The sequence below is a fragment of the Oncorhynchus clarkii genome, unplaced genomic scaffold (assembly GCF_045791955.1).
Source record: "Oncorhynchus clarkii lewisi isolate Uvic-CL-2024 unplaced genomic scaffold, UVic_Ocla_1.0 unplaced_contig_3541_pilon_pilon, whole genome shotgun sequence".
Taxonomy (NCBI): domain Eukaryota; kingdom Metazoa; phylum Chordata; class Actinopteri; order Salmoniformes; family Salmonidae; genus Oncorhynchus; species Oncorhynchus clarkii.
This window is the reverse complement of record NW_027260968.1, coordinates 27,249-39,670: the sequence shown is the minus strand read 5'-3', so window position 1 is coordinate 39,670 and position 12,422 is coordinate 27,249. Positions and strand designations below refer to the sequence as shown.

General features: G+C 42.9%; 1 protein-coding gene across 1 annotated transcript in view; it reads left to right on the top strand.

The window, feature by feature from the left end:
* Window positions 1–9,936, top strand: part of LOC139402718 (microtubule-associated protein 2-like) — a 50,850-nt gene extending 40,914 nt beyond the window's left edge. The window contains 4 exon segments of the mRNA XM_071146618.1: window positions 4,804–4,896; window positions 6,472–6,553; window positions 7,244–7,356; window positions 8,074–9,936. Coding sequence (XP_071002719.1) covers window positions 4,804–4,896; window positions 6,472–6,553; window positions 7,244–7,356; window positions 8,074–8,289 — 504 coding nt within the window. The 3' untranslated portion in view covers window positions 8,290–9,936.
* The last annotated feature ends 2,486 nt before the right edge of the window (window positions 9,937–12,422 follow it).

Below are 12,422 nucleotides of genomic sequence, written 5' to 3'. Positions count from 1 at the left end.
TTAGAATCTCTATTTAGGCAGCATATTTAGAATCTCTTTTTAGGCAGCATATTTAGAATCTCTATTTAGGCAGCATATTTAGAATCTCTATTTAGGCAGCATATTTAGAATATCTATTTAGGCAGCATATTTAGAATCTCTCTATTTAGGCAGCATATTTAGAATATCTATTTAGGCAGCATATTTAGGATCTCTATTTAGGCAGCATATTTAGAATCACTATTTAGGCAGCATATTTAGAATCTCTATTTAGGCAGCATATTTAGAATCTCTATTTAGGCAGCATATTTAGAATCACTATTTAGGCTTTAGAATCTCTATTTAGGCAGCATATTTAGAATCTCTTTTTAGGCAGCATATTTAGAATATCTATTTAGGCAGCATATTTAGAATCTCTATTTAGGCAGCATATTTAGAATCTCTATTTAGGCAGCATATTTAGAATCTCTATTTAGGCAGCATATTTAGAATCTCTATTTAGGCAGCATATTTAGAATCTCTATTTAGGCAGCATATTTAGAATCTCTATTTAGGCAGCATATTTATAATCTCTATTTAGGCAGCATATTTATAATCTCTATTTAGGCAGCATATTTAGAATCTCTATTTAGGCAGCATATTTAGGATCTCTATTTAGGCAGCATATTTAGAATCTCTATTTAGGCAGCATATTTAGAATCTCTATTTAGGCAGCATATTTAGAATCTCTATTTACGCAGCATATTTAGGATCTCTATTTAGGCAGCATATTTAGAATCTCTTTTTAGGCAGCATATTTAGAATCTCTATTTAGGCAGCATATTTAGAATCTCTGTTTAGGCAGCATATTTAGAATCTCTATTTAGGCAGCATATTTAGAATCTCTATTTAGGCAGCATATTTAGAATCACTATTTAGGCAGCATATTTAGAATCTCTGTTTAGGCAGCATATTTAGAATCTCTGGTGCTTTGTCATTGACTGACCTTGTAAAGATGGTCATGTTTTAGACTCTTTAGAATCTGCAAAACAAATTAGATGAAAAGCCCAGGTGCGTGTGTGTATGTATTGTGTGTATGTATTTATGTGTGTGTTTGACTGTGTATTCCCACTTGTGTGTGTGTATTTATATGTGTGTTTGACTGTGTGTATTCCCACTTGTGTTTGTCTGCGTTTAATTGGCACAGGTGTGTGTCCTCAGGTGACAGGAGAATCCAGGTCAGAGTCTGGTTGATGAAATACTAGGTTTGTAGGCCAGGGTTCTCCTTTCCAGAGACGTACCAGCTTGTGTTCATTCATTGGCTCACGTCTCATTCCAACCACGTCTCTTGTGATCACTACACGGTATGGGTCTTGCCAGTCCTGTATTTCAGACAAGTATTTGCACCTTAAATCAAAATTTAAAAAATTTGGAAATTACCTTATGCGCTGCATGACCCTTAAGAACACCTGCCCTCAGAATAGCCTCAACTCAATATTGGGAAGGTGTTCTTTATGTTTTGTACTCTGTGTATATGTGACGTCGCGGCATGGATTCTACAAGTATACAAGTGTATGTACTAATGTCAATGCAAGTACCAGGCGGCAGATAGCCTAGCGGTTAAGAGTACCGGGTGGCAGATAGCCTAGCGGTTAAGAGTACCGGGCGGCAGATAGCCTAGCGGTTAAGAGTACCGGGCGGCAGATAGCCTAGCGGTTAAGAGTACCGGGCGGCAGATAGCCTAGCGGTTAAGAGTACCGGGCGGCAGATAGCCTAGCGGTTAAGAGTACCGGGCGGCAGATAGCCTAGCGGTTAAGAGTACCGGGCGGCAGATAGCCTAGCGGTTAAGAGTACCCGGGTGGCAGATAGCCTAGCGGTTAAGAGTACCGGGCGGCAGATAGCCTAGCGGTTAAGAGTACCGGGCGGCAGATAGCCTAGCGGTTAAGAGTACCGGGCGGCAGATAGCCTAGCGGTTAAGAGTACCGGGCGGCAGATAGCCTAGCGGTTAAGAGCGTTGGGCCAGTAACTGAAAGGTTGCTGGTTCGTATCCCTAGAGCCAACTAGGTAAAACATTGGTCGATGTGCTCTTGAGCAAGGCATTTAACCTTTTTTGCTCATGTAAGTCGCTCTGGAAAAGAGCGTCTGTTAAATGACAATAAAATCTATACAAATAAATAAAAAATTACACATTGAGCTTTTCACACATCTTCTAAAGAGGCATATACAGTTTTTTGTTGGTTTTTAGATTGAGATTTTAAACCAGAAGGTGGACTTGTTTCATCAAAGTGTGGATCCAAGGATAATCATTCCTGCCTTGATTTTCCTCTCTTTTATCTGGGTTTTCTCAACCCTTTCTCTCAGGTGGTCCCCGGTCCATTGTCTTACCTCTGGCTTCATTGGTACTGTGTATTTCTCTAATTGATCTGTTAGTCTGTATTAAGTGTGTGCTTCATGTACCATGGTAATTATCTTCAAAACAGGGTACAGAATAGCAGAATAGTAGCAGAGTAGCAGAATGATGTCAAAACGACAACGTTTTGATGTCCCATGTTCCTATTATATTATACAGTGCCTTGCGAAAGTATTCGGCCCCCTTGAACTTTGCGACCTTTTGCCACATTTCAGGCTTCAAACATAAAGATATAAAACTGTATTTTTTTATGAAGAATCAACAACAAGTGGGACACAATCATGAAGTGGAACGACATTTATTGGATATTTCAAACTTTTTTAACAAATCAAAAACTGAAAAATTGGGCGTGCAAAATTATTCAGCCCCCTTAAGTTAATACTTTGTAGCGCCACCTTTTGCTGCGATTACAGCTGTAAGTCGCTTGGGGTATGTCTCTATCAGTTTTGCACATCGAGAGACTGAAATTTTTTCCCATTCCTCCTTGCAAAACAGCTCGAGCTCAGTGAGGTTGGATGGAGAGCATTTGTGAACAGCAGTTTTCAGTTCTTTCCACAGATTCTCGATTGGATTCAGGTCTGGACTTTGACTTGGCCATTCTAACACCTGGATATGTTTATTTTTGAACCATTCCATTGTAGATTTTGCTTTATGTTTTGGATCATTGTCTTGTTGGAAGACAAATCTCCGCCCCAGTCTCAGGTCTTTTGCAGACTCCATCAGGTTTTCTTCCAGAATGGTCCTGTATTTGGCTCCATCCATCTTCCCATCAATTTTAACCATCTTCCCTGTCCCTGGCCCAAACCATGATGCTGCCACCACCATGTTTGACAGTGGGTATGGTGTGTTCAGGGTTATGAGCTGTGTTGCTTTTACGCCAAACATAACGTTTTGCATTGTTGCCAAAAAGTTCAATTTTGGTTTCATCTGACCAGAGCACCTTCTTCCACATGTTTGGTGTGTCTCCCAGGTGGCTTGTAGCAAACTTTAAACGACACTTTTTATGGATATATTTAAGAAATGGCTTTCTTCTTGCCACTCTTCCATAAAGGCCAGATTTGTGCAATATGCGACTGATTGTTGTCCTATGGACAGAGTCTCCCACCTCAGCTGTAGATCTCTGCAGTTCATCTAGAGTGATCATGGGCCTCTTGGCTGCATCTCTGATCAGTCTTCTCCTTGTATGAGCTGAAAGTTTAGAGGGATGGCCAGGTCTTGGTAGATTTGCAGTGGTCTGATACTCCTTCCATTTCAATATTATCGCTTGCGCAGTGCTCCTTGGGATGTTTAAAGCTTGGGAAATCTTTTTGTATCCGGTTAAACTTCTTCACAACAGTATATCGGACCTGCCTGGTGTGTTCCTTGTTCTTCATAATGCTCTCTGCGCTTTTAACGGACCTCTGAGACTATCACAGTGCAGGTGCATTTATACGGAGACTTGATTACACACAGGTGGATTGTATTTATCATCATTAGTCATTTAGGTCAACATTGGATCATTCAGAGATCCTCATTGAACTTATGGAGAGAGTTTGCTGCACTGAAAGTAAAGGGGCTGAATAATTTTGCACGCCCAATTTTTCAGTTTTTGATTTGTTAAAAAAGTTTGAAATATCCAATAAATGTCGTTCCACTTCATGATTGTGTCCCACTTGTTGTTGATTCTTCACAAAAAATACAGTTTTATATCTTTATGTTTGAAGCCTCAAATGTGGCAAAAGGTCGCAAAGTTCAAGGGGGCCGAATACTTTCGCAAGGCACTGTGTCTATCTCCTCCAACTATGTCCTGCTACTATCTCCTCCAACTATGTCCTCCAACTATGTCCTCCTACTATGTCCTCCTACTATGTCCTGCTACTATGTCCTCCAACTATGTCCTGCTACTATCTCCTCCAACTATGTCCTGCTACTATGTCCTCCAAGGATGTCCTCCTACTATGTCCTCCAACTATGTCCTGCTACTATGTCCTCCAACTATGTCCTCCAACTATGTCCTCCTACTATGTCCTCCAACTATCTCCTCCTACTATCTCCTCCTACAATGTCCTCCAACTATCTCGTCCTACTATGTCCTCCAACTATCTCCTCCAACTATGTCCTCCAACTATCTCTTCCTACTATGTCCTCCAACTATGCCATTGGAGAATGAATGAAGGAATGAATTGATGGATGAATGGTTTAATTAATGGCTGGATGGGTTAATTAATTAATTAATTAATTGATGGGTTAATGAACGAATTAATGAATTAAAGAATCGATGGATTCCTTAATTAATTAATGTATGTATGTATGTATGTATGGATGGATGAATGGGTGAATGAATATCTGACTGAATGGGCTTGCGAGCTAGTGAATAAAGCACAGAATGAACTAATTGTAATAAACAGAGGAATGAATGTCTGAGTGTTACAGAGTATGGATGCTGTCGTCCTCAGGTCTTCATTCCAAGTGTTAAACTGGACTTTAGCCATGTCCAATCTAAGTGTGGCTCCCTGGACAAAATCCAGTACGCACCCACCGGGGGAAACGTGAGTGTCTCAACACAGTGTGTCTACCTGCTCTAACCAACCTCTCACTCACTAACCAACACAGTGTGTCTACACACCCTGCTCTAACCAACCTCTCACTCACTAACCAACACAGTGTGTCTACACACCCTGCTCTAACCAACCTCTCACTCACTAACCAACAGGCATGGAGGATAGTGAATCGTGGTATCACTGTGACAGTGTTTTCTGTTGTTTTGCTTTGCGTCTTGATTAATGAAGACATGGCGATTTGTCTGTGCATACAGGGTCATCAAAAACGATCCTAAAATAGTATTTTAACATAGACCTTTAAATAGTATTTTAACATAGTCATTTACCATAGAGTTTCAACTGTATGTATCCTGTCACACCAGACAGAGACGTCACTCAAAGGACACCTGGCCCACCCACCTATTGTTCATCTAGAATCATGGACTGAATCAAAATAAACACTGAAGATCCATTAAAACACCTGTTCTCTGACTTGTCACTTAGGACGGGTGTTCTCTGTGATGTAATCAATAGCCACATTCCAGAAGGTCTGCAAAGCTGACATCTACCCAGGCGTAGTGAAATATGGTTCTGACTGCTTTGCAGATTGTCTGGAACACGGCCAATGTGTTTAGTGCTTGTTGTTGTGTTAGTGTCTGCTTTGATGTTCTATATTGATTGGTTTATTGTGGTAGATTGACTGGTTTCAGTTGATTGTGTGATGTCAGTGTTGTCTTGGGTGATGTCAGTGTCGTTTTGTGTGATGTCAGTGTCGTCTTGTGTGATGTCAGTGGTGTCTTGTGTGATGTCAGTGTCGTATTGTGTGATGTCAGTGTCGTCTTGTGTGATGTCAGTGATGTCTTGTGTGATGTCAGTGTCGTATTGTGTGATGTCAGTGTCGTCTTGTGTGATGTCAGTGTCGTCTTGTGTGATGTCAGTGTCGTATTGTGTGATGTCAGTGTCGTCTTGTGTGATGTCAGTGATGTCTTGTGTGATGTCAGTGTCGTATTGTGTGATGTCAGTGTCGTATTGTGTGATGTCAGTGTCGTCTTGTGTGATGTCAGTGTCGTCTTGTGTGATGTCAGTGTCATATTGTGTGATGTCAGTGTAGTCTTGTGTGATGTCAGTGTCGTCTTGTGTGATGTCAGTGTCGTCTTGTGTGATGTCAGTGTCATATTGTGTGATGTCAGTGATGTCTTGTGTGATGTCAGTGTCGTATTGTGTGATGTCAGTGTCATATTTTGTGATGTCAGTGTCATATTGTGTGATGTCAGTGATGTCTTGTGTGATGTCTACCAACTGTCTCTATTGAGTGAGGTGGTTTCCAGTGGTTTTGTAGTGATCGCTATTCTTCAGGCAGTTTGTTTCACAGATTGATGATGTCATTAACCTGTTGAGTGCTACTTTCTGTTCTTCCTTAAATGTATGCATTTTTATTAATGATTTTTCATTGAAGATAATTAGAATAATTATGGTAAATTCCACATAATTTCAAGGTATTGTCCTACAGCCCTTCAGATCTAAAATGTGGCAGTCCCTTCCCTCAATGCAGTATAAGACAGTGTCTGAATGCGCCTCTCGCAGGTCCACATTACCACCAAGAAGATAGACCTGAGCCACATCACCTCCAAATGTGGATCAATGTCCAACATCCGTCACCGACCAGGTAATCAGCACTTTTTTAGTTGATTCATTAATATTGAGTGATTATTTGATAGAGAGAGTATTCCAATCTTTTGGATGAACAGGGCATAAGAACAATACATTTCTAGTTACACTTTCATACATTACATGTTTATGCTTTACCTCAGACAAGTCACTAACTGTAGTTTAATTAGCAATGGAATATTAATCCTACAGGCATTTTGTCCTGTGTAGTTACATAGTTCAACTATTGCTTCTGTTTATATGAGTATTGATTCATTCATATCCTTTACTTCTCCTCTCTTCTTCTCTTCTTCTCCTCTCTCTTCACCTCTCTCCTCTTCTTCTCTTCTTCTCCTCTCTCTTCTCCTCTCTCATCTCATCTACTCCTCTCCTCTCTCCTCTCTTCTTCTCTTCTTCTCCTCTCTCTTCACCTCTCTCCTCTTCTTCTCTTCTTCTCCTCTCTCTTCTCCTCTCTCATCTCTTCTACTCCTCTCCTCTCTCCTCTCTTCTTCTCTTCTTCTCCTCTCTCTTCACCTCTCTCCTCTCTTCTTCTCTTCTTCTCCTCTCTCTTCTCCTCTCTCCTCTCTTCTTCTCCTCTCTCCTCCTCTATTCTCCTCGCTTCCTTCTCTTCTCTTCTTCTCCTCTCCCATGTTCTCTTCCTCTCCTCTCTCCTCCTCTTCTCTCTCCTTCCTCTCTACATCTCCTACAGGGGGTGGTAACGTGCGTATTGAGAGTGTGAAGCTGGACTTCAAGGACAAGGCCGAGGCCAAAGTGGGCTCACTGGCCAACGCCAGTCACACCCCCGGGGGAGGACAAATCATGGTGAGACAGTCTACAGTAAAAGGACAGTACAGGGTCATGTTCATTAGGCACCAAACAGAAGAAAACGGACTGAAACAGGGAGGGACTACCTGGACTTTTCCAATAAGGAACCCTCATTTTCGTTTTCGATTGCGAAACGTTTTAAAACATGTTCAGTTGCGTGCCCTAATGGACACGACCTAGGTTTACATAGATGGCTTAGTAGTTTAGAGCATGGTGCTGGCAACAGCAGGGTTGTGGGTTTGATTCCAACATGTTCAGTTGCGTGCCCTAATGGACACGACCTAGGTTTACATAGATGGCTTAGTAGTTTAGAGCATGGTGCTGGCAACAGCAGGGTTGTGGGTTTGATTCCAACATGTTCACTTGCGTGCCCTAATGGACACGACCTAGGTTTACATAGATGGCTTAGTAGTTTAGAGCATGGTGCTGGCAACAGCAGGGTTGTGGGTTTGATTCCAACATGTTCAGTTGCGTGCCCTAATGGACACGACCTAGGTTTACATAGATGGCTTAGTAGTTTAGAGCATGGTGCTGGCAACAGCAGGGTTGTGGGTTTGATTCCAACATGTTCAGTTGCGTGCCCTAATGGACACGACCTAGGTTTACATAGATGGCTTAGTAGTTTAGAGCATGGTGCTGGCAACAGCAGGGTTGTGGGTTTGATTCCAACATGGGCCATGGTTAACCCCCCCTCTCTCTCTGTCTCTTTCTCAGATCGAGAGCCACAAGCTGACGTTCCGTGACACGGCCAAGGCTCGCGTGGACCACGGGGCAGACGTTATCACCCTGTCCCCAGGTGGCACCGGGGGTACATCCCCCCACCGTCTCAGCAACGTGTCTTCCACGGGTAGCCTCAACCTCCTGGACTGCCCCCAGCTGTCCACACTGGCCCAGGACGTCACCATGGCCCTGGCCAAGCAAGGCTTATGAGCATCCTGCCTCCATCGCCCCCTGGTTCCCGGTCCTCCATCGCCCCCTGGTTCCTGGTCCTCCATCTCCGCCTGGTTCCTGGTCCTCCATCTCCCCCTGGTACCTGGTCCTCCATCTCTCCCTGGTTCCTGGTCCTCCATCTCCCCCTGGTTCCTGGTCCTCCATCGCCCCTCGGACCTCCTGGATCCCTTGGACCTGGTCTTAACATCCCCCCTTCAACATTTCTCCGTCGGCCCTCCACTGCAACAACCCTTCGCCGTTGTCCCCCAAGATAAGAAACCAGATGACTCAGAGTATCAGAGTCCATCTTCCATCATTCCACTCCCCCTCTCGCTCCTTCATAGGAAAACATGCTATTTAAACTACCACCACCAGGGGGATTTTAATGACTGACTCTAGGATGTTTGTTCTTCTTCTTTCTGTTCTAAGGGATGTGCTCGACTCTGCTAGGGTGTGTTGTGTTGTTCTTTTGGCTTCTTTTCATTACATGTTGAACTTTCTTTGGGACATTACTGTAGATGACCAGTGTGCTAGCTAGGCATTGAAACAGGTACAGGGATAGTGTTGATAGGGTATTATCGGTTATCAAAGACTTTACAGTGATTCTTATTGTGTGGCAATGATCTCAAAGACATTCCATTTGGCCTAGGATATTAAGCGGTCCAGCCTGGTTTCATTCCCAACATACACTATATATACAAAAGTATGTGGACACCCCTTCAAGTTAGTGGATTCGGCTATTTCAGCCACACCCGTTGCTGACAGGTGTATAAAATTTAGCACACAGCCATGCAATCTCCATAGACAAACATTGGCAGTAGAATTGCCTTACTGAAGAGCTTAGTGGCTTATAACATGGCACCATCATAGGATGCCACCTTTCCAACAAGTCAGTTTTTCACATTTCTGCCCTGCCAGAGCTGCCCCGGGCAATTGTAAGCGCTGTTATTGTAAAGTGGAAACGTCTAGGAGCAACAACGTCTCAGCTGTGAAGTGGTAGACCACACAAGCGCACAGAACGGGACCACCAAGTGTTGAAGAGCGTAGTGTGTAAACATCTGTCTGTCCTCGGTTGCAACACTCACTACTGAGTTCCAAACTTTCTCAAGGAGCAACATCAGCACAAGAACTGTTCGTCGGGGGCTTCATGAAATGGGTTTCCATGGCCGAGCAACCGCACACAAGCCTACGATCACCATGCACAATGCCAAGAGTCTGCTGGAGTGGTGTAATGCTCGCTGCCATTGGACTCTGGAGCAGTGGAAATACGTTCTCTGGAGTGATGAATCATGCTTCACCATCTGGCAGTCCAACGGGAGTATCTGGGTTTGGCAGATGCCAGGAGAATGCTACCTTCCCCAATGCATAGTGCCAGCTGTAAAGTTTGGTGGAGGAGGAATAATGGTCTGGGGCTGTTTTTCATGGTTCGGGCTAGGCCCCTTAGGTTCAGTGAAGGGAAATCATAACACTACAGCATACAATGACATTCTTGACGATTCTGTGTCCAACTTTGTGGCAACAGTTTGAGGAAGTCCCTTTCCCGTTTCAGCATGACAATGCCCCTGTGCACAAAGCCAGGTCCATACAGAAATAGTTTGTTGAGATCGGTGTGGAAGAACTTGACTGGTCTGCACAGAGCAGACTTCAACCCCATCGAACACCTTTGGGATGAATTGGAACGCCAACTGCGAACCAGGCCTAATCACCCAACATCAGTGCCCAGCCTCACTAATGCTCGTGGCTGAATGGAAGAAAGTCCTCGCAGCAATGTACCAACATCTAGTGGAAAGCCTTCTCAGAAGAGTGGATGGCTGTTATAGCGGCAAAGGGGGGACCAAATCTAGATTTGGGTATGTCATTTTATGTGAACATTTAAAAAAAGAGGTTAATGCCCATGATTTTGGAATGAGATGTTTGATGAGCAGCTGTCCACATACTTTTGATCATGCAGTGTATCTGATCCAGTATCCCAGGTCCTGTATGTGTCTCGTAGACAGGAGGCTGTTACGTTTGTGAACAACAATTCATCTACAACACAACACAATTCAATACAATGCAACATGTTACAACTGTAACGGTAAGAAATAGCTGTTCAGACAAGCTTGTTTCAATTCATTGGCAGACAATGGGATGTTTACTATTAGAATTGATTTTGTTTTAGTCATGTGACTATATGACTTCATGATGTCATTTGCTGAATTATTGGACAAAATGTGGTTTTGTTGAGTTTGTTTTATCTCATTAATAGTGCAAATGGTAGTGTTGATGTCACGGTGGCTGAACTAGATTGGCACATGCTGTCATGTCAAGTTACAATGCTATAAAACCCTCGCTTTCCAATAGACCTCTTCCACGAGCCATCAGGCTGCTTTTCTGCTTCAGTGATGTGAGCATTCATTTTACATACAGTAGCTCTGTGATTTTCACCAAACAGTCGCTGTTATGCTGACGTGACAAAAGCCAGTGAGTGACCTAATAGCACCGAGTTATAGACATAAAAGATCTAGAGAGTGAACACTGTAGCTAGGGACTATACTGTGTCTAGTCAGTGAACACAGTCTATAACCGCTTTGTACCAGCCTTAGACTAATATGTTTGCTTCCAATAAGCCTTTCTCCTACGTTTAGAGTAGCAAGAACATGGACCTTGAATGAGCTAAGGGCCTGCCGTCGCTTGTGTAACTACGCAGAACGTGTCTGAAGCTTTATATTTAAATAAACATTCCATGAAAAATAGCAGCTATGGTTGTACACTGTGAAAATGTCCCAGTCGGATCGTACGGACGGGACTTTCTGAGGAAAGAAGGTTAAAGTAATGAAGGGATGTAGTGGAAGGAAAAGGAAGTCATTCTCAACTTGTACGTGTTTGATCAAAATGTTCTAGCTTACTTTTATCTGTCACCATTTGTGATTCCCTCCCTCCCACCCCCAATTTCCAAATGTTGGTTACCCTTCAGTGTTTTTCTCAAACCCCTTCTTCCCTCTTCCTCCCCCTCCCACAACACTCTGCCTGTTTTAAGTGTATTTAAAGAGACCATGTAGATGTGCACACTTTACAATGTTTGAAACAATGCTGTTGACAAAACACTCCAACATAATAATAACAGGAATAAAATAATAAAATGAACTAAATACATTCGTTTGAAACATTTTCTGGGTCTTCCCAAATATAATGAGCTGTTTTTAAAATGTCATAAATGTGTCTGCATTACGTTATTGGGACTGTGAGTGCTAGATTGCATGCTACTGAGTGTCACGGGCGTCATCGTGGAATTGACCGACCAAGGTGCAGCGTGGTGAGCGTACATTTTCCTTTATTTATGTAAATGTCGCCAACAAAACAAGAAACAAAGAAACGACTTTGGCTATAGTGCCACCAACAAAGATAACTACCCACATTAGAAAACATAGAAACATAGAAATAAAGAAACTAGAATGCTCACCCTAGTCACACCCTGGCCTAACCAAAATAGAGAATAAAAGCCTCTCTATGGCCAGGGTGTGACAGAGAGAATGACAGAGAGAGAGCGAGAAAGCGAGAGAGCGACAGGGAAGAGATTATGTGAAGGGTAATTCATGGAGTCATTTTAGGTGATGTAATTTGGGAAGGCTAACTGCATGCAACGGATGTATTTGGGCCCATCTGAACAACAGATGTTGTTGGGCCAAAAGGTTGTGCCCATCAGAACAGATCACTGTCATGTTTTTTTTTTTTAGATAACACGTTTAATAGCTGTACAGCCGACCAATAATCGTAATTGTGTGAATATCACTAGAAGGTATTTGTGGGTTATTTTATTCCCCTTTAGTGACGTGTCATATCATGAAATGTTAATGTAATCAATACAGGGGTTTTATTTCAAGGTAATTAAACAACCTGTTGTTATTCATATGTTATTCATATGGGGATAGATTAAATATGTGTGGAGAAATACTCCAGCCTGAATGTGCCGCATGTTGTGTGTAAACCGATTCTGCTTTTATATCGGTGTTTTTTTCTCGTCGTTTAGCCTACTGTTCCCAGTAGCCGCCCCGGTCATACTCATGTTGGTAAGGAAGGCATCTGTTCTTACTTCCTAGTAGTCGTATTGCGTTTTAACAACCCCCCCCCCCCCCCCCCCCCGCGCCGCTGTG